The 22,814-nt window shown below is 45.5% G+C and overlaps 1 protein-coding gene across 16 annotated transcripts in view; it reads left to right on the top strand.

Annotated features, from left to right (window-relative positions):
* The window catches only part of LOC124023037 (troponin T, fast skeletal muscle isoforms-like), a 47,064-nt gene that overhangs the window by 18,008 nt on the left and 6,242 nt on the right, over positions 1–22,814 (top strand). For 3 of the 16 annotated variants that reach the window (XM_046337614.1, XM_046337616.1, XM_046337618.1), the window contains 11 exons: positions 537–659; positions 7,807–7,824; positions 8,255–8,275; positions 9,233–9,251; positions 15,379–15,418; positions 15,560–15,676; positions 16,529–16,606; positions 17,293–17,406; positions 18,517–18,629; positions 18,840–18,930; positions 20,810–20,850. In XM_046337614.1, coding sequence (XP_046193570.1) covers positions 537–659; positions 7,807–7,824; positions 8,255–8,275; positions 9,233–9,251; positions 15,379–15,418; positions 15,560–15,676; positions 16,529–16,606; positions 17,293–17,406; positions 18,517–18,629; positions 18,840–18,930; positions 20,810–20,850 — 775 coding nt within the window. The remainder of the gene's footprint in view (positions 1–536; positions 660–7,806; positions 7,825–8,254; positions 8,276–9,232; positions 9,252–15,378; positions 15,419–15,559; positions 15,677–16,528; positions 16,607–17,292; positions 17,407–18,516; positions 18,630–18,839; positions 18,931–20,809; positions 20,851–22,814) is intronic. The other 13 variants (XM_046337615.1, XM_046337617.1, XM_046337624.1 and 10 more) reach the window with 9 other exon arrangements.

Consider the following 22,814-nt stretch of genomic DNA (forward strand, 5'->3'; position numbering starts at 1 on the left):
AAACTCAGGTATCTCCGGAATGCAGAGACCCATCAATCATTCATAACATATCATTTCACTTCATCTTATTAATGCCATCTACCCATCTTTTTCCATCCCTCTTTCCTCTCTTCTCTCATTGCTCTCTTTCTGTTCTTCTCAGCATCACTGCTCGCTGCACACACTCCAGCAGGACAGTACTGTCCTCTCCTCTCTTCTCTCATTGCTCTCTTTCTGTTCTTCTCAGCATCACTGCTCGCTGCACACACTCCAGCAGGACAATACTGTCCTCTCCTCTCTTCTCTCATTGCTCTCTTTCTGTTCTTCTCAGCATCACTGCTCGCTGCACACACTCCAGCAGGACAATACTGTCCTCTCCTCTCTTCTCTCATCCCTCCTTCTTAAAACTGAAGTAATCTAATTTCATCCTACAACCCTAACCAGATTCTCTCTCTCCTCCTTATACGCGTTCATAAACAAATATCTAACCTCTCTCCGAAACCCTTCCTCCCCCTGGTTTCCCTCTGCATGCTGTGTGCTCTGCTGCGTGTCCCAAGAAGAGGTAGTAGAAGTAGAGGTAGCCCCCGAGGCAGCCCCAGAGGAGGAGGTAGAGGAAGAGGAGGTAGAGGAGGAGGCAGAACCCGAGCCTGAGCCTGAGCCTGAGGTTGTAGAGGAGGAAGGTATGTGGCGTAGCTTATTCATTCATCCTTCCCTCGTGCAACCACACCTGTCCCCCAGGTAGACATAGATGAGACCTACTAATGTAGTATATAGTCCCTCCTGATAGTGTCCCCCCCCCCCTGTCTCCACCTCAAACCCCTGAGGCAATAATGTTAACTGTTGAGCTACTGGAGGTGCCTCCTCTTCATAACTGCCCTCCATGAAGAAAGCATACTTCTATCGTCTACATCAGGGGTGTCAAACATACTGGATCCCCTGTGAGCTGATTCATGGGAGTGGTTTGAGTACTGGGGGGGGGGGGGGGTACTGAACATGGCCCACGGGGCAAAATGAGTTTGACACCCCTGTATATTAGTACTGTATATGCATAGTATACTATCTACTGTATATGCATAGTATACTATGTACTGTATATTAGTACTGTATATGCATAGTATACTATGTACTGTATATTAGTACTGTATATGCATAGTATACTATCTACTGTATATCCATAGTATACTATGTACTGTATATAAGTACTGTATATCCATAGTATACTATGTACTGTATATCCATAGTATACTATGTACTGTATATCCATAGTATACTATGTACTGTATATTAGTACTGTATATCCATAGTATACTATGTACTGTATATTAGTACTGTATATGCATAGTCTACTATGTACTGTATATTAGTACTGTATATCCATAGTCTACTATGTACTGTATATTAGTACTGTATATGCATAGTATACTATGTACTATATATTAGTACTGTATATCAATAGTATACTATGTACTGTATATTAGTACTGTATATTAATAGTATACTATGTACTGTATATTAGTACTGTATATCCATAGTATACTATGTACATAGTAGTATACTATGTACTGTATATTAGTACTGTATATCCATAGTATACTATGTACTGTATATTAGTACTGTATATCCATAGTATGCTGTATACATAGTATACTATGCACTGTATATTAGTACTGTATATTCATAGTATACTATGTACTGTATATTAGTACTGTATATCCATAGTATACTATGTATTGTATATTAGTACTGTATATGCATAGTATACTATGTACTGTATATTAGTACTGTATATCCATAGTATACTATGTACTGTATATTAGTACTGTATATCCATAGTATACTATGTACTGTATATTAGTACTGTATATGCATAGTATATTATATGTATTAGTACTGTGTATCCATAGTGCGGTATGCATATTGGTACTGTATACCCATAGTATACTATGTACTGTATATTAGTACTGTATATCCATAGTATACTATGTGTATTAGTACTGTGTATCCATAGTATACTATGTGTATTAGTACTGTGTATCCATAGTATACTATGTGTATTAGTACTGTATATCCATAGTGCGGTATGCATATTAGTACTGTATATCCATAGTATACTATGTACTGTATATTAGTACTGTATATTCATAGTATACTATGTACTGTATAGTATATCCATAGTATACTATGTACTGTATATTAGTACTGTATATGCATAGTATACTATGTACTGTATATTAGTACTGTATATCCATAGTCTACTATGTACTGTATATTAGTACTGTATATCCATAGTATACTATGTGTATTAGTACTGTGTATCCATAGTGCGATATGCATATTGGTACTGTATACCCATAGTATACTATGTACTGTATATTAGTACTGTATATCCATAGTATACTATGTGTATTAGTACTGTGTATCCATAGTATACTATGTGTATTAGTACTGTATATCCATAGTATACTATGCATATTAGTACTGTATATCCATAGTATACTATGTGTATATTAGTACTGTATATCCATAGTATACTATGTACTGTATATTAGTACTGTATATTCATAGTATACTATGTACTGTATATTAGTACTGTATATGCATAGTATACTATGTACTGTATATTAGTACTGTATATCCATAGTCTACTATGTACTGTATATTAGTACTGTATATCCATAGTCTGCTATGTACTGTATATTAGTACTGTATATCCATAGTATACTATGTGTATTAGTACTGTGTATCCATAGTGCGGTATTCATATTGGTACTGTATACCCATAGTATACTATGTACTGTATATTAGTACTGTATATCCATAGTATACTATGTGTATTAGTACTGTGTATCCATAGTGCGGTATGCATATTGGTACTGTATACCCATAGTATACTATGTACTGTATATTAGTACTGTATATCCATAGTATACTATGTGTATTAGTACTGTGTATCCATAGTGCGGTATACATATTGGTACTGTATACCCATAGTCTAGTATGAGTATTAGTTACAGCTACAGTACACGTTCATGTACTTTCTCAAGCACGCCTCTGCCTCACTGAATGGCTTCAGCTGCTTCCTCTCAAACTGCTTCTGTAATATCACCGATCATGATCAATCCCAAATCCACCCCTAGGCCCTAGCCCCTAGCCCCTAGCCCTTCTGCACTTGGAGATCTGAGATGTGCCTAGACGGTGGTAGGAGCTAGGGGTTAATGAGGATGAGATCTGATATGTGCCTAGACAGTGGTAGGAGCTAGGGGTTAATGAGGATGAGATCTGAGATGTGCCTAGACGGTGGTAGGAGCTAGGGGTTAATGAGGATGAGATCTGATATGTGCCTAGACGGTGGTAGGAGCTAGGGGTTAATGAGGATGAGATCTGATATGTGCCTAGACGGTGGTAGGAGCTAGGGGTTAATGAGGATGAGATCTGATATGTGCCTAGACGGTGGTAGGAGCTAGGGGTTAATGAGGATGAGATCTGATATGTGCCTAGACGGTGGTAGGAGCTAGGGGTTAATGAGGAATGTGGTGTTAGATGTGCCTAGACGGTGGTAGGAGCTAGGGGTTAATGAGGAATGTGGTGTTAGATGTGCCTAGACAGTGGTAGGAGCTAGGGGTTAATGTGGAATGTGGTGTTAGATGTGCCTAGACAGTGGTAGGAGCTAGGGGATAATGAGGAATGTGGTGTTAGATGTGCCTAGACAGTGGTAGGAGCTAGGGGATAATGAGGAATGTGGTGTTAGATAGACAGTGGTAGGAGCTAGGGGTTAATGTGAATGTGGTGTTAGATGTGCCTAGACAGGTGGTAGGAGCTAGGGGTTAATGAGGAATGTGGTGTTAGATGTGCCTAGACAGTGGTAGGAGCTAGGGGTTAATGATGAATGTGGTGTTAGATGTGCCTAGACAGGTGGTAGGAGCTAGGGGATAATGTGGAATGTGGTGTTAGATGTGCCTAGACAGTGGTAGGAGCTAGGGGATAATGATGAATGTGGTGTTAGATGTGCCTAGACAGGTGGTAGGAGCTAGGGGATAATGTGGAATGTGGTGTTAGATGTGCCTAGACAGTGGTAGGAGCTAGGGGTTAATGTGGAATGTGGTGTAGTGCCTAGACAGTGGTGCCTAGTTAATGAGGAATGTGGTGGAGCTAGACAGTGGTAGGAGCTAGGGGATAATGATGAATGTGGTGTTAGATGTGCCTAGACAGTGGTAGGAGCTAGGGGTTAATGAGGAATGTGGTGTTAGATGTGCCTAGACAGTGGTAGGAGCTAGGGGTTAATGAGGAATGTGGTGTTAGATGTGCCTAGACAGTGGTAGGAGCTAGGGGATAATGATGAATGTGGTGTTAGATGTGCCTAGACAGGTGGTAGGAGCTAGGGGTTAATGAGGAATGTGGTGTTAGATGTGCCTAGACAGGTGGTAGGAGCTAGGGGTTAATGAGGAATGTGGTGTTAGATGTGCCTAGACAGTGGTAGGAGCTAGGGGTTAATGATGAATGTGGTGTTAGATGTGCCTAGACAGTGGTAGGAGCTAGGGGTTAATGAGGAATGTGGTGTTAGATGTGCCTAGACAGTGGTAGGAGCTAGGGGTTAATGAGGAATGTGGTGTTAGATGTGCCTAGACAGTGGTAGGAGCTAGGGGTTAATGAGGAATGTGGTGTTAGATGTGCCTAGACAGGTGGTAGGAGCTAGGGGTTAATGAGGAATGTGGTGTTAGATGTGCCTAGACAGTGGTAGGAGCTAGGGGTTAATGATGAATGTGGTGTTAGATGTGCCTAGACAGTGGTAGGAGCTAGGGGTTAATGATGAATGTGGTGTTAGATGTGCCTAGACAGGTGGTAGAGCTAGGGGATAATGAGGAATGTGGTGTTAGATGTGCCTAGACAGTGGTAGGAGCTAGGGGTTAATGAGGAATGTGGTGTTAGATGTGCCTAGACAGGTGGTAGGAGCTAGGGGATAATGAGGAATGTGGTGTTAGATGTGCCTAGACAGGTGGTAGGAGCTAGGGGATAATGAGGAATGTGGTGTTAGATGTGCCTAGACAGGTGGTAGGAGCTAGGGGATAATGAGGAATGTGGTGTTAGATGTGCCTAGACAGTGGTAGGAGCTAGGGGATAATGAGGAATGTGGTGTTAGATGTGCCTAGACAGGTGGTAGGAGCTAGGGGATAATGAGGAATGTGGTGTTAGATGTGCCTAGACAGTGGTAGGAGCTAGGGGATAATGAGGAATGTGGTGTTAGATGTGCCTAGACAGGTGGTAGGAGCTAGGGGTTAATGAGGAATGTGGTGTTAGATGTGCCTAGACAGTGGTAGGAGCTAGTGGGGGATAATGAGGAATGTGGTGTTAGATGTGCCTAGACAGGTGGTAGGAGCTAGGGGATAATGAGGAATGTGGTGTTAGATGTGCCTAGACAGTGGTAGGAGCTAGGGGTTAATGAGGAATGTGGTGTTAGATGTGCCTAGACAGTGGTAGGAGCTAGGGGATAATGAGGAATGTGGTGTTAGATGTGCCTAGACAGTGGTAGGAGCTAGGGGTTAATGAGGAATGTGGTGTTAGATGTGCCTAGACAGTGGTAGGAGCTAGGGGATAATGAGGAATGTGGTGTTAGATGTGCCTAGACAGTGGTAGGAGCTAGGGGATAATGAGGAATGTGGTGTTAGATGTGCCTAGACAGGTGGTAGGAGCTAGGGGTTAATGAGGAATGTGGTGTTAGATGTGCCTAGACAGGTGGTAGGAGCTAGGGGATAATGAGGAATGTGGTGTTAGATGTGCCTAGACAGTGGTAGGAGCTAGGGGTTAATGATGAATGTGGTGTTAGATGTGCCTAGACAGGTGGTAGGAGCTAGGGGATAATGAGGAATGTGGTGTTAGATGTGCCTAGACAGGTGGTAGGAGCTAGGGGATAATGAGGAATGTGGTGTTAGATGTGCCTAGACAGGTGGTAGGAGCTAGGGGTTAATGAGGAATGTGGTGTTAGATGTGCCTAGACAGGTGGTAGGAGCTAGGGGATAATGAGGAATGTGGTGTTAGATGTGCCTAGACAGGTGGTAGGAGCTAGGGGTTAATGAGGAATGTGGTGTTAGATGTGCCTAGACAGGTGGTAGGAGCTAGGGGATAATGAGGAATGTGGTGTTAGATGTGCCTAGACAGGTGGTAGGAGCTAGGGGTTAATGAGGAATGTGGTGTTAGATGTGCCTAGACAGGTGGTAGGAGCTAGGGGATAATGTGGAATGTGGTGTTAGATGTGCCTAGACGGGTGGTAGGAGCTAGGGGATAATGTGGAATGTGGTGTTAGATGTGCCTAGACAGGTGGTAGGAGCTAGGGGTTAATGAGGAATGTGGTGTTAGATGTGCCTAGACAGTGGTAGGAGCTAGGGGTTAATGAGGAATGTGGTGTTAGATGCTGCAGATGCATTGGGCTTGTGGATGAATATATACTATAGCCCTACCTGGGAATATTTACTAAACTAGTAAGGGTGCTAGAAACTAAAGCTAAACCAACGACTGCTATCTTCCATTCTTACTATAACACCTCATCGGGAGCTGCTTCTCCCAGAATGCAACTGTAGAAAAGATAATGAGCCCTTGATTTTGTAGTGCTCTAAACTTTCTGTATATGATGGGAATGTATTAGAACCTGGAAGTTGCTTTCTAGAAATGTTTTGAATATGGCAAATGGATGAAAAATGCTCAATGGAAGAAAGGAAGCTTCCATCATAAGTAACTGATTATTATATTTAAATCCTGCTCCAAAATATCCTGATTGTTATATTTAAATCTTGCTCCAAGATAACCTGATTATTATATTTCAATTCTGCCCCAAAATAACCTGATTATTATATTTCAATTCTGCCCCAAAATAACCTGATTATTATATTTAAATTCTGCCCCAAAATAACCTGATTATTATATTTAAATTCTGCCCCAAAATAACCTGATTATTATATTTAAATTCTGCCCCAAAATAACCTGATTATTATATTTCAATTCTGCTCCAAAATAACCTGATTATTATATCTGAATCCTGCTCCAAAATAACCTGATTATTATATCTGAATCCTGCTCCAAAATAACCTGATTATTATATTTAAATCCTGCTACAAAATAACCTTTATGTGGATTAATGTCTTTTTTTCATCCATGCCCACCTCTGCTACTCTTCCTCAATGGTCCTAATTTCACCATTACAGAGATGATGTTGAGGAAGGTGGTCCCCCATTCCTTGAACCTCATTATACCTGTGTTTCATTACCGTAACGGCAAGGATGAAGGAGGACGTTTTCTCATATAAAAGGATCTTTCTTTGCCCCTTTTGAGATCTTGTCTGAAAAGCTTATTTTATTAACCTATAAAGGAATGATTACAGGAACGATGCAGAAAGTTGATGACTGTTAACAACTTGTTTATCTCTCACATTGGGGTGTTATTTAATATAATACTGTATATCAATTATTTATTGTTATAGTTCATATTCATATTTACCTGTTTTCTTGAAGTGTACTTCTGGCCACATTTACTGTAATGTATGGTGTATTACACTGGTCATAAACACCTCAATTTGGGTGAGTGAATGTTCTGCAGAGCTGTGCCTAGTCAACTGAATGTGTACTGAATGTGCTAGCAGGCACCAGGGTTGTAAACTTCTGGGAACTTCTGGGAATTTCCGGTTTTCTTCTTCAGAAATCCCATTGGAAGATTTCTGGAAGTTTCCGGAACTTTGCAACCCCAGCAGGCACCGACAGCTTGTCCTGAGCTTATGTACAGTATATATCACTAATCATGATATCTATTCTGCTCTTGCTTTTGGATGTTTGCTGCATGCAGAGGCCTATGAAGAGGAAGGTATGTGTATTCAGGTTCTTAAAGTTGTATGTGTACTTCTGATTGGACAGACTGCACTGTGTCAGTCTCCTGTCCCAGTTCAGCAGGTTTACTCTATCGCAAGACTGGAGACCCTGTCCATGAGTCCACGTGCTCCAGTAGCAAAACACTGCCCAAATTTAGTCTCCTGCTAAATATCTTTCCCCCTATACTCGCAACAAATGAATGAAAGTTAAAGGCCTGAGTAATCTCGGGATCCAAGAACCAAATCTCACGTGAATAGTCTGTCACGCGAAACTACGGCCTGAGTGGCCTGTATGAGAAATGCCAGCAAACAGACCTGTTGTGACGGCGTGAGAAAGGGCTGATGGAATATGAAATGCTGCAGTGACTCCTATGTTCATGTCTGCTCTGTCTGCTTCTCTTCCTGCATGACATTCTGCCAAACCAGTGGAGGAAGGAGAACAAGATGGTACTTTGTATTTCTCTGTCTGCTAGAGTGTTGCTGTTGCTTTGCTTGTGGTTTCTACCTGTTTGAGTGTGAAAGTCAAGCCAAAATCTAATCACAAATGTCAACGATGTTTCGGTACTTATTGACAATTCATTGTAATTTCTGATTTTAATAAATATTTCTATCACCAACTTGACTTTTGGAATAGAATTAGCATGTATTATCCAAGTACAGAATTCAGTCTTGGATTGTAGAAAGAGTCTAATTCTGACAATGAAGTAGTTCTAATGAAGTAGAATAAAAGAGAATGGATTGTAGAAAGAGTCTAATTCTGACAATGAAGGAGTTCTAATGAAGTAGAATAAAAGAGAATGGATTGTAGAAAGAGTCTAATTCTGACAATGAAGGAGTTCTAATGAAGTAGAATAAAAGAGAATGGATTGTAGAAAGAGTTTAATTCTGACAATGAAGGAGTTCTAATGAAGTAGAATAAAAGAGAATGGATTGTAGAAAGAGTCTAATTCTGACAATGAAGGAGTTCTAATGAAGTAGAATAAAGGAGAATGGAAGTCATGAGTAGCATAGAGATCCTACATAGTGAACAGTAAAGTATTACTCTTGTCCTACTCATCCTTTACAAGCACCTACACTGTACACATCTGTTATTATACATCTTAAACAGCTGTTTTTCACTAACACATACCAAATTAACATCGTGAAATTGAAAGTAAAACCTACAAATGGTTTACTTTTCCTATTATAATATTTAATAAGTCATTATTTTTTATAAGTTAATAAAAGTAGCCTGAAACTGCGGCCCAGAGATGTAACACGGAGTGTGTCCCACACGCATATGTCCCCTTGATTAACTGAACCTCCATGTTGGGTCTGTTGCTTGAGATCTTTGTCACTGGTTTGTGACATCTCTAACACTGTAATATATTCTTCCCTCACGTTCACGATGTTCTTACCGAACAGAGGAGAAGCCCAAGTTCAAGTGAGTAGAACTTCTATTCAACACTCATGTCAGACCAACCAGTTCAAGCTGTGTGTGTGTGTGTGTGTGTGTGTGTGTGTGTGTGTGTGTGTGTGTGTGTGTGTGTGTGTGTGTGTGTGTGTGTGTGTGTGTGTGTGTGTGTGTGTGTGTGTGTGTGTGTGTGTGTGTGTGTGTGTGTGTGTGTGTGTGTGTGTGTGTGTTCATCAGGGTTGGTATCAAGTCAATCGGGAAGTAAACTGAAATTACAACTGTCCTAATTGGAAGAAAAAAAACAAGTGAAGGAGGAATTGAACGAATTGGAAGAATTCGCTAGAATTTCAGTTTACTTTGTGAATTGACTGAATTGAAACTGAATTTTAACCGGAAGTCCAGAACCCTGGCGTCCACATGTTTGTAACCCTGTAGCTTGGATGCTAAATGTTTTATAAGGACAGAACCCTGGCATCCACATGTTTGTAACCCTGTAGCTTGTATGCTAAATGTCATGTTTGTCATTTATTATCATGTCTTGTCCCTGTGCTCCCCATGCTATTCGTTTCCCTCTGCTGGTCTTATTTGGTTCTTTCCCTCCTTCTATCCCTCTCTCTCCCCCTCCCTCTCTCACTCTCTCGCTCTCTCTTCTCTCTATCGTTCCGTTCCTGCTCCCAGCTGTTCCTATTCCCCTAATCATCATTTAGTCTTCCCACACCTGTTCCCGATCCTTTCCCCTGATTAGAGTCCCTATTTATTCCTTTGTGTTCCGTTCCTGTCCCGTCGGTTCCTTGTTTAGTATTCACCATGCTGTGATTGCGTTTCGCCCTGTCCTGTCGTGTTTTTTGCTGTGATTGTGTATCGCCCTGTCCTGTCGTGTTTTTTGCCTTCATCAGATGCTGCGTGTGAGCAGGTGTCTCTATCAACTACGGCCTGCGCCTACCCGGCGACCTGCAGTCTGTGGCCGCTTCTCCAGTTATTCCCCTCTACAGACTAGAGGATTTTTGTTATTCCCTGTTTGGACTTAAATAAACTCTGTTTCTGTTAAGTCGCTTTTGGGTCCTCTTTCACCTGCATGACAGAAGGAACCGACCAAGGAATGGACCCAGCGACTTCAGACGCTCGTTACACTGCCGTCGAGATCCAAGGAGCCATGCTCGGCAGACACGAGCAGGAATTGTCTGCTGCTCGCCATGCCGTGGAGAACCTGGCCGCTCAGGTTTCCGACCTCTCTGGACAGTTCCAGAGTCTACGTCTCGTGCCACCTGTTACTTCCTGGCCTGCCGAGCCTCCAGAACCTAGGGTTAATAACCCACCTTGCTACTCCGGGCAGCCCACTGAGTGCCGCTCCTTTCTCACGCAGTGTGAGATTGTGTTCTCTCTCCAACCCAACACATACTCTAGAGAGAGAGCTCGGGTTGCTTACGTCATTTCACTCCTTACTGGCCGGGCTCGAGAATGGGGCACAGCTATCTGGGAGGCAAGGGCTGATTGCTCTAACAAATTCCAGAACTTTAAAGAGGAGATGATTCGGGTTTTTGACCGTTCAGTTTTTGGTGGGGAGGCTTCTAGGGCCCTGGCTTCCTTATGCCAAGGTGAACGGTCCATAACGGATTATTCTATTGAGTTTCGCACTCTTGCTGCCTCTAGTGAGTGGAACGAGCCGGCGCTGCTCGCTCGTTTTCTGGAGGGACTCCACGCAGTGGTTAAGGATGAGATTCTCTCCCGGGAGGTTCCTTCAGATGTGGACTCTTTGATTGCTCTCGCCATCCGCATAGAACGACGGGTAGATCTTCGTCACCGGGCTCGTGGAAGAGAGCTCGCATCAACGGTGTTTCCCTGCTCCGCATCGCAACCATCTCCCTCCTCTGGCTTTGAGACTGAGCCCATGCAGCTGGGAGGGATTCGCATCTCGAATAAGGAGAGGGAACGGAGGATCACCAACCGCCTGTGCCTCTATTGCGGAGTTGCTGGACATTTTGTTAATTCATGTCCAGTAAAGCCAGAGCTCATCTGTAAGCGGAGGGCTACAGGTGAGCGCAACTACTCAAGTCTCTCCATCAAAGTCCTGTACTACTTTGTCGGTCCACCTACGCTGGACCGGTTCGGGTGCTACATGTAGTGCCTTGATAGACTCTGGGGCTGAGGGTTGTTTCATGGACGAAGCATGGGTTCGGAAACATGACATTCCTTTCAGAGAGTTAGAGAAGCCTACGCCCATGTTCGCCTTAGATGGTAGTCATCTTCCCAGTATCAGATTTGAGACACTACCTTTAACCCTCACAGTATCTGGTAACCACAGTGAGACTATTTCTTTTTTGATTTTCCGTTCACCGTTTACACCTGTTGTTTTGGGTCATCCCTGGCTAGTATGTCATAATCCTTCTATTAATTGGTCTAGTAATTCTATCCTATCCTGGAACGTTTCTTGTCATGTGAAGTGTTTAATGTCTGCCATCCCTCCCGTTTCTTCTGTCCCTACTTCTCAGGAGGAACCTGGCGATTTGACAGGAGTGCCGGAGGAATATCATGATCTGCGCACGGTCTTCAGTCGGTCCCGAGCCAACTCCCTTCCTCCTCACCGGTCGTATGATTGTAGTATTGATCTCCTTCCGGGGACCACTCCTCCTCGAGGTAGACTATACTCTCTGTCGGCTCCCGAACGTAAGGCTCTCGAGGATTATTTGTCTGTGTCTCTTGACGCCCCGGTACCATAGTGCCTTCTTCTTCTCCGGCCGGGGCGGGGTTCTTTTTGTTAAGAAGAAGGACGGTACTCTGCGCCCCTGCGTGGATTATCGAGGGCTGAATGACATAACGGTTAAGAATCGTTATCCGCTTCCCCTTATGTCATCAGCCTTCGAGATTCTGCAGGAGCCAGGTGCTTTACTAAGTTGGACCTTCGTAACGCTTACCATCTCGTGCGCATCAGAGAGGGGGACGAGTGGAAAACGGCGTTTAACACTCCGTTAGGGCATTTTGAGTACCGGGTTCTGCCGTTCGGTCTCGCCAATGCGCCAGCTGTTTTTCAGGCATTAGTTAATGATGTTCTGAGAGACATGCTGAACATTTTTGTTTTTGTCTATCTTGACGATATCCTGATTTTTTCTCCGTCACTCGAGATTCATGTTCAGCACGTTCGACGTGTTCTACAGCGCCTTTTAGAGAATTGTCTCTACGTAAAGGCTGAGAAGTGCTCTTTTCATGTCTCCTCCGTTACTTTTCTCGGTTCCGTTATTTCCGCTGAAGGCATTCAGATGGATTCCGCTAAGGTCCAAGCTGTCAGTGATTGGCCCGTTCCAAGGTCACGTGTCGAGTTGCAGCGCTTTTTAGGTTTCGCTAATTTCTATCGGCGTTTCATTCGTAATTTCGGTCAAGTTGCTGCCCCTCTCACAGCTCTTACTTCTGTCAAGACGTGTTTTAAGTGGTCCGGTTCCGCCCAGGGAGCTTTTGATCTTCTAAAAGAACGTTTTACGTCCGCTCCTATCCTCGTTACTCCTGACGTCACTAGACAATTCATTGTCGAGGTTGACGCTTCAGAGGTAGGCGTGGGAGCCATTCTATCCCAGCGCTTCCAGTCTGACGATAAGGTTCATCCTTGCGCTTATTTTTCTCATCGCCTGTCGCCATCTGAGCGCAACTATGATGTGGGTAACCGTGAACTGCTCGCCATCCGCTTAGCCCTAGGCGAATGGCGACAGTGGTTGGAGGGGGCGACCGTTCCTTTTGTCGTTTGGACAGACCATAAGAACCTTGAGTACATCCGTTCTGCCAAACGACTTAATGCCCGTCAAGCTCGTTGGGCGTTGTTTTTCGCTCGTTTCGAGTTTGTGATTTCTTACCGTCCGGGTAGCAAGAACACCAAGCCTGATGCCTTATCCCGTCTGTTTAGTTCTTCTGTGGCTTCTACTGATCCCGAGGGGATTCTTCCTTATGGGCGTGTTGTCGGGTTAACAGTCTGGGAATTGAAAGACAGGTTAAGCAAGCACTCACGCACACTGCGTCGCCGCGCGCTTGTCCTAGTAACCTCCTTTTCGTTCCTGTTTCCACTCGTCTGGCTGTTCTTCAGTGGGCTCACTCTGCCAAGTTAGCTGGTCATCCCGGTGTTCGAGGCACTCTTGCGTCTATTCGCCAGCGCTTTTGGTGGCCGACTCAGGAGCGTGACACGCGCCGTTTCGTGGCTGCTTGTTCGGACTGCGCGCAGACTAAGTCGGGTAACTCTCCTCCTGCCGGTCGTCTCAGACCGCTCCCCATTCCTTCTCGACCATGGTCTCACATTGCCTTAGACTTCATTACCGGTCTGCCTTTGTCTGCGGGGAAGACTGTGATTCTGACGGTTGTCGATAGGTTCTCTAAGGCGGCACATTTCATTCCCTCGCTAAACTTCCTTCCGCTAAGGAGACGGCACAAATCATTATTGAGAATGTATTCAGAATTCATGGCCTCCCGTTAGACGCCGTTTCAGACAGAGGCCCGCAATTCACGTCACAGTTTTGGAGGGAGTTCTGTCGTTTGATTGGTGCGTCCGTCAGTCTCTCTTCCGGGTTTCATCCCCAGTCTAACGGTCAAGCAGAGAGGGCCAATCAGACGATTGGTCGCATACTACGCAGCCTTTCTTTCAGAAACCCTGCGTCTTGGGCAGAACAGCTCCCCTGGGCAGAATACGCTCACAATTCGCTTCCTTCGTCTGCTACCGGGTTATCTCCGTTTCAGAGTAGTCTGGGTTACCAGCCTCCTCTGTTCTCATCCCAGCTTGCCGAGTCCAGCGTTCCCTCCGCTCAAGCGTTTGTCCAACGTTGTGAGCGCACCTGGAGGAGGGTGAGGTCTGCACTTTGCCGTTACAGGGCACAGACGGTGAGAGCCGCCAATAAACGCAGGATTAAGAGTCCAAGGTATTGTTGCGGCCAGAGAGTGTGGCTTTCCACTCGCAACCTTCCTCTTACGACAGCTTCTCGTAAGTTGACTCCGCGGTTCATTGGTCCGTTCCGTGTCTCCCAGGTCGTCAATCCTGTCGCTGTGCGACTGCTTCTTCCGCGACATCTTCGTCGCGTCCATCCTGTCTTCCATGTCTCCTGTGTTAAGCCCTTTCTTCGCACCCCGTTCGTCTTCCCTCCCCCTCCCGTCCTTGTCGAGAGCGCACCTATTTACAAGGTACATAAGATCATGGACATGCGTTCTCGGGGACGGGGTCACCAATACCTAGTGGATTGGGAGGGTTACGGTCCTGAGGAGAGGAGTTGGGTTCCGTCTCGGGACGTGCTGGACCGTTCACTCATCGATGATTTCCTCCGTTGCCGCCAGGATTCCTCCTCGAGTGCGCCAGGAGGCGCTCGGTGAGTGGGGGTACTGTCATGTTTGTCATTTATTATCATGTCTTGTCCCTGTGCTCCCCATGCTATTCGTTTCCCTCTGCTGGTCTTATTTGGTTCTTTCCCTCCTTCTATCCCTCTCTCTCCCCCTCCCTCTCTCACTCTCTCGCTCTCTCTTCTCTCTATCGTTCCGTTCCTGCTCCCAGCTGTTCCTATTCCCCTAATCATCATTTAGTCTTCCCACACCTGTTCCCGATCCTTTCCCCTGATTAGAGTCCCTATTTATTCCTTTGTGTTCCGTTCCTGTCCCGTCGGTTCCTTGTTTAGTATTCACCATGCTGTGATTGCGTTTCGCCCTGTCCTGTCGTGTTTTTTGCTGTGATTGTGTATCGCCCTGTCCTGTCGTGTTTTTTGCCTTCATCAGATGCTGCGTGTGAGCAGGTGTCTCTATCAACTACGGCCTGCGCCTACCCGAAGCGACCTGCAGTCTGTGGCCGCTTCTCCAGTTATTCCCCTCTACAGACTAGAGGATTTTTGTTATTCCCTGTTTGGACTTAAATAAACTCTGTTTCTGTTAAGTCGCTTTTGGGTCCTCTTTCACCTGCATGACACTAAATGCTTTATAAGGACAGAACCCTGGCATCCACATGTTTGTAACCCTGTAGCTTGTATGCTAAATGCTTTATAAGGACAGAACCCTGGCTTCCACATGTTTGTAACCCTGTAGCTTGTATGCTAAATGCTTTATAAGGACAGAACCAACAGTGGCAGCTCCAGAACCAGGTGAATTTTGCTGCGTTGTCCTAACAGCATTAGATATAACTTACGTGGCATCTTTTGACATTCCATAGAGTCCCTAAGGTCCCTGATGGCGAGAAAGTGGACTTTGACGTAAGTACACAGTAAATCGTTTCTCTTTAATCCTGTTTCTTGAATTTAAACATCCTTGGCCAAAAGAAAGCAACTGTTTAGGTCTGGTACAGTGATACATCACTTGAGGTCATCTCTCTCTAACTTTTGTTGTTTTAACAGGACCTCCATAAGAAGCGTCAGAACAAAGACCTGATTGAGCTGCAGGGGCTGATCGACGTCCATTTTGAGAACAGGAAGAAGGAGGAGGAGGAGCTTATCGCCCTCAAGTCCAGAATTGTGAGCTGTTTGGGAGTCAAATCCATTTCAATTGCGGGCCATTCAGGAAGTACTCTGCAATTACAACTACAATTCTTCTTCTACTCTTTTCAATTAGGAACATTTAGGAATTGGAGTTGTAATTTGGTTAACGTTCTGAATTGACTGGAAATTGAAATGGAATTGACCTTAACCCTGGTAGAACCAGGTATAAATTCAGGAGTAGAAACTATGCTTGACTTGTGGAATGGAGCCCAAACTGATACATAGGTCGATGTTGACCTTTTGTGAGTTTTGGGCTTCTGTCTTGAAGAACTTCTAGAACTTAATTCCAATCCTTTAGCCCAAGTAACAAGGCTACAGTAAACCATGTGTTCTGGTGTCAGACTGGTAAACAACCTATCTCTTAGCCCAAGTAACAAGGCTACAGTAAACCATGTGTTCTGGTGGCCTAACAACCTATCTCTTAGCCCAAGTAACAAGGCTACAGTAAACCATGTGTTCTGGTGTCAGACTGGTAAACAACCTATCTCTTAGCCCAAGTAACAAGGCTACAGTAAACCATGTGTTCTGGTGGCCTAACAACCTATCTCTTAGCCCAAGTAACAAGGCTACAGTAAACCATGTGTTCTGGTATCAGACTGGTAAACCACCTATCTCTTAGCCCAAGTAACAAGGCTACAGTAAACCATGTGTTCTGGTGTCAGACCGGTAAACCACCTATCTCTTAGCCCAAGTAACAAGGCTACAGTAAACCATGTGTTCTGGTGGCCTAACAACCTATCTCTTAGCCCAAGTAACAAGGCTACAGTAAACCATGTGTTCTGGTATCAGACTGGTAAACAACTGTGTCTGTGGTTCTATTCCTCTCAGGAGAAACGCAGGTCAGAGAGGGCTGAGATCCAGAGGGTACGCACTGAGAAGGACAAGGAACGCCAGGCCAGACGTGAGGTCTGTATAGCCTAAACTCTGCAGGCAAACACATGAATTCAACATGTACTTTAAGTTTGTGTTGTTTTTACCAACATGTGGTTGCTTAACGTGGGTGTTGTGGTTACTTAACGTGGGTGTTGTTGTTGCTTAACGTGGGTGTTGTGGTCGCTTAACGTGTGGTGTGTTGTTGCTTAACGTGGGTGTTGTGGTTGCTTAACGTGGGTGTTGTGGTTGCTTAACGTTGGTGTTGTGGTTGCTTAACGTGGGTGTTGTGGTTGCTTAACGTGGGTGTTGTGGTTGCTTAACGTGGGTGTTGTGGTTACTTAACGTGGGTGTTAACGTGGGTGTTGTGGTTACTTAATGTGGGTGTTGTTGTTGCTTAACGTGAGTGTTGTTGTTGCTTAATGAGGGTGTTGTGGTTGCTTAACGTGGGTGTTGTTGTTGCTCAACGTGGGTGTTGTTGTTGCACAACGTGGGTGTTGTGGTTGCTTAACGTGGGTGTTGTTGTTGCTTAACGTGGGTGGTGTGGGTGTTGTGGTTACTTAACGTGGGTGTTGTGGTTGCTTAACGTGGCTGTTGTGGTTGCTTAACGTGGGTGTTGTGGTTACTTAACGTGGGTGTTGTGGTTACTTAACGTGGGTGTTGTGGTTACTTAACGTGGGTGTTGTGGTTACTTAACGTGGGTGTTGTGGTTGCTTGTACAGGAGGAGAGGCTGAAGAAGGAGGAGATGGATCAAAGGAGAAAGGCTGATGACGACGCTAAGAAGAAGTCAGCTCTGACCAACATGGGCTCCAGCTATAGCAGCTCACTGCAGAAGGTCAGGTGACCTCCACACACACCACGCTAAACACAAATCCAGGGCCTCTCAAAATGCTTGTCGTTTCCTACTTATTATTTTATTTAACTAGACAAGTCAGTTAATTAAGAGCAAATTCTTATTTATAATGATGGCCCACCCAGGCCAAACAATAACCCGGATGACACTGGAGCCTATTGTGCGCCGCCCTATGGCACTTCCAATCACGGCCAGTTCTGAAACAGCCTGGAATTGAACCAGGGTCTGTAGTGATGGCTGCGATGCAGTGCCTTAGACCGCTGCGCCATTCGGGAGTGCACTACCTTGTTCCCTACATATAGAGTGTACCACCTCGTTCCCTACATATAGAGTGTACTCCTTTGGAAAACATAGACCTATCTTCATCACAGCCAACCTGGTCTTCTGGAAACACGTTTTAAGGTTTAATTAGTGGATGCTTCAGTCCTAGTTGGTTCCATGAAACGACACGCATCACATAACAACGTAACATGATTGGAAGATAATGAGAGAGAGACGTCACATGATTGGAAGATAATGAGAGAGAGACGTCACATGATTGGAAGATAATGAGAGAGAGACGTCACATGATTGGAAGATAATGAGAGAGAGACGTCACATGATTGGAAGATAATGTGAGAGAGACGTCACATGATTGGAAGATAATGAGAGAGAGACGTCACATGATTGATGTTACAGATTGTTTGTCATTAAGAACTGTAGCTCTGAAGCTCTTGTTCAACACAGACCTAGACGAAATCTGAAATGGCCCCACCCTTATTTCCCATTGCCTGACGACTCATCCTGAACTTAATTACGTTGTTCTATCGATCGCCCCATTCACCTGTCTGAACCTGCCGTCCTAGAAGTCGTTTGTGCTGATGTCAAAAATGACGCGATTCATTTATCCGTGTAGGCCAGCTCTGTCCCAACCCATCGGTTTCTGGGACCAATCAGAACCGGTCAGAATGTGTTCGCTTACTCAAAGAGATCCAGAAGAAACATTAGTGGCCGTGGCGTTGGGCCTGAGTGATGTGGATGGGCAGCCAGGCTATATTCCCTATGTGTGTGTGTGTCTCTGAACCTGTTGCCGTTGCTCTGTCACCTCCCCAGGCCGACACTAAGAGAGGAGGTAAGAAGCAGACTGAGAGAGAGAAGAAGAAGAAGATCCTAGCGGAGCGACGCAAACCTCTCAACATCGACCATCTGAATGAGGACAAGCTAAAGTAAGATATTAGTTTCGGTGGGAGCGTGGATATGTTTGTATCTGTGTTAGTCAAAAGAGGCAGCGTCCTTTGACATAGTTGTAGAGGAACTAGAATATTCCTTGTAGACATCTCTAGACTATGACAATACTTCCTTTCGCTGTTGTCATTTTCATATCACAGAAATGTGCAGATTTTGAGCCAACCTCCTGAATGTATTGTCCTTTGCAGGGACAAGGCCAAGGATCTATGGGAGTGGATGCACCTACTGGAGTCTGAGAAGTATGAGCACATTGAGAAACTCAAGAGGCAGAAGTATGAGGTGAGTGATTATTTTATTACATTTTTAATGTCCTTCTTCCATAGAGATACTATGCAAAATGACTGTTATTATACATTAGGTTTGGAGTCAATTCACTTTTCAATGAAGTATTTTTTTAATACAATAAAAGGTATATATACAGAGCCTTGCGAAAGTATTCGGCCTCCTTGCAAAACAGAAAAAAATGTCAGTCTCTCGATGTGCAAAACTGATAGAGACATACCCCAAGCGACTTACAGCTGTAATCGTAGCAAAAGGTGGCGCTACAAAGTATTAACTTAAGGGGGCTGAATAATTTTGCACGCCCAATTTTTCAGTTTTTGATTTGTTAAAAAAGTTTGAAATATCCAATAAATGTCGTTCCACTTCATGATTGTGTCCCACTTGTTGTTGATTCTTCACAAAAAAATACAGTTTATATCTTTATGTTTGAAGCCTGAAATGTGGCAAAAGGTCGCAAAGTTCAAGGGGGCCGAATACTTTCGCAAGGCACTGTATATATATTTTTCGATTTATTTTCTCTCCACATAATTTGAAGGGGCAGTCTGTAGTAGATACATAAACTACGTGGTCAAAAGTATGTGGACACGTCCAACATCTCATTCCAAAATCATGGGCATTAATATGGAGTTGGTCCCCTCCCTTTGCTGCTATAACAGCCTCCACTCTTCTGGGAAGGCTTTCCACTAGATGTTGGAACATTGCTGCTATAACAGCCTCCACTCTGCTGGGAAGGCTTTCCACTAGATGTTGTAACATTACTGCTATAACAGCCTCCACTCTGCTGGGAAGGCTTTCCACTAGATGTTGGAACATTGCTGCTATAACAGCCTCCACTCTGCTGGGAAGGCTTTCCACTAGATGTTGTAACATTACTGCTATAACAGCCTCCACTCTGCTGGGAAGGCTTTCCACTAGATGTTGGAACATTGCTGCTATAACAGCCTCCGCTCTTCTGGGAAGGCTTTCCACTAAATGATGGAACATTGCTGCGGGGACTTGCGGGTTAACTGCCTTGTTCATGGGAAGAACGACAGATTTTTACCTTGTCAGCTCTGGGATTTGATCTTGCAACCTTTCGGTTACTGGTCCAACACTTTAATTGGGGAGGAAATGGTGGTAATTGCTGGAGTAGGATGGTTGGATTGGAATCAAATACATTAAACACACGTGTTTGATGAAACGTGTTTGATGACACGTGTTTGATGACACGTGTTTGATGAACGTGTTTGATGAAACGTGTTTGATGACACGTGTTTGATGACACGTGTTTGATGACACGTGTTTGATGACACGTGTTTGATGACACGTGTTTGATGACACGTGTTTGACGTGTTTGATGACACGTGTTTGATGACACGTGTTTGATGAAACGTGTTTGATGACACGTGTTTGATGACACGTGTTTGATGACACGTGTTTGATGACACGTGTTTGATGACACGTGTTTGATGACACGTGTTTGATGAAACGTGTTTGATGAAACGTGTTTGATGACACGTGTTTGATGACACGTGTTTGATGACACGTGTTTGATGACACGTGTTTGATGCCATTTCATTCGCTCCTTTCCGGTCAGTATTAGTGTGAGCCGTCCTCCCCTCCTGTGATTTAATGACATCAGATCAACTACAAACCCTTGTGAAGATATTGACTGTGCCGATCCAGACACTAGTCCACTAGTGCTGTACTGGGTATGTGTGTCGGTGAGAGTAGTCTTGGTTTCCCAACTCAGCCCAACAGGACGTCCCAACAGGACTGCTGCTGTCTCTTTAAAGGTGTCGCTAATGACCCAGAGGTCATGGGTCAAATGTAACGCCCACTGGCAACCTCCCTGCTGCTTCTGATTGGTTTAAACGCGCTCATGTGTTGTTTTCAGGTCATCTCTCTCAGAAATCGTATTGATGAGCTTCAGAAACAGTAAGTACTGCTGCCTCCCACTCCCTCAGAATTCCCTCCTCTCCCAGTCATTGTCCGCCTCCCACTCCCTCAGAATTCCCTCCTCTCCCAGTCATTGAATTCCCTCCTCTGTCATTGTCTGCCTCCCACTCCCTCAGAATTCCCTCCTCTCCCAGTCATTGTCTCCTCTCCCTCAGCCTTCCTCTCCTCTCCCAGTCATTGTCTGCCTCCCACTCCCTCAGAATTCCCTCCTCTCCCAGTCATTGTCTGCCTCCCACTCCCTCAGAATTCCCTCCTCTCCCAGTCATTGTCTGCCTCCCACTCCCTCAGAATTCCCTCCTCTCCCAGTCATTGTCTGCCTCCCACTCCCTCAGAATTCCCTCCTCTCCCAGTCATTGTCTGCCTCCCACTCCCTCAGAATTCCCTCCTCTCCCAGTCATTGTCTGCCTCCCACTCCCTCAGAATTCCCTCCTCTCCCAGTCATTGTCTGCCTCCCACTCCCTCAGAATTCCCTCCTCTCCCAGTCATTGTCTGCCTCCCAGTCATTGTCTGCCTCCCCCTCAGAATTCCCTCCTCTCCCAGTCATTGTCTGCCTCCCACTCCCTCAGAATTCCCTCCTCTCCCAGTCATTGTCTGCCTCCCACTCCCTCAGAATTCCCTCCTCTCCCAGTCATTGTCTGTCCCTGCCTCCCAGTCATTGTCTGCCTCCCACTCCCTCAGAATTCCCTCCTCTCCCAGTCATTGTCATTCAGAATTCCCTCCTCTCCCAGTGCCTCCCACTCCCTCAGAATTCCCTCCTCTCCCAGTCATTGTCTGCCTCCCACTCCCTCAGAATTCCCTCCTCTCCCAGTCATTGTCTGCCTCCCACTCCCTCAGAATTCCCTCCTCTCCCAGTCATTGTCTGCCTCCCACTCCCTCAGAATTCCCTCCTCTCCCAGTCATTGTCTGCCTCCCACTCCCTCAGAATTCCCTCCTCTCCCAGTCATTGTCTGCCTCCCACTCCCTCAGAATTCCCTCCTCTCCCAGTCATTGTCTGCCTCCCACTCCTCAATTCCCTCCTCTCCCAGTCATTGTCTGCCTCCCACTCCCTCAGAATTCCCTCCTCTCCCAGTCATTGTCTGCCTCCCACTCCCTCAGAATTCCCTCCTCTCCCAGTCATTGTCTGCCTCCCACTCCCCAGTCATTGTCTGCCTCCCACTCCCTCCCTCCTCTCCCAGTCATTGTCTGCCTCCCACTCCCTCAGAATTCCCTCCTCTCCCAGTCATTGTCTGCCTCCCACTCCCTCAGAATTCCCTCCTCTCCCAGTCATTGTCTGCCTCCCACTCCCTCAGAATTCCCTCCTCTCCCAGTCATTGTCTGCCTCCCACTCCCTCAGAATTCCCTCCTCTCCCAGTCATTGTCTGCCTCCCACTCCCTCAGAATTCCCTCCTCTCCCAGTCATTGTCTGCCTCCCAGTCATTGTCCCTCCCACTCCCTCAGAATTCCCTCCTCTCCCAGTCATTGTCTGCCTCCCACTCCCTCAGAATTCCCTCCTCTCCCAGTCATTGTCTGCCTCCCCTCCCTCAGAATTCCCCTCCCAGTCATTGTCTGCCTCCCACTCCCTCAGAATTCCCTCCTCTCCCAGTCAGCCTCCCCTCACTTGTCTGCCTCCCATTCCTCAGAATTCCCTCCTCTCCCAGTCATTGTCTGCCTCCCACTCCCTCAGAATTCCCTCCTCTCCCAGTCATTGTCTGCCTCCCACTCCCTCAGAATTCCTCCTCTCCCAGTCATTGTCTGCCTCCCACTCCCTCAGAATTCCCTCCTCTCCCAGTCATTGTCTGCCTCCCACTCCCTCAGAATTCCCTCCTCTCCCAGTCATTGTCTGCCTCCCACTCCCTCAGAATTCCCTCCTCTCCCAGTCATTGTCTGCCTCCCACTCCCTCAGAATTCCCTCCTCTCCCAGTCATTGTCTGCCTCCCACTCCCTCAGAATTCCCTCCTCTCCCA

The sequence above is a fragment of the Oncorhynchus gorbuscha genome, unplaced genomic scaffold (genome assembly GCF_021184085.1).
Source record: "Oncorhynchus gorbuscha isolate QuinsamMale2020 ecotype Even-year unplaced genomic scaffold, OgorEven_v1.0 Un_scaffold_1486, whole genome shotgun sequence".
Taxonomy (NCBI): domain Eukaryota; kingdom Metazoa; phylum Chordata; class Actinopteri; order Salmoniformes; family Salmonidae; genus Oncorhynchus; species Oncorhynchus gorbuscha.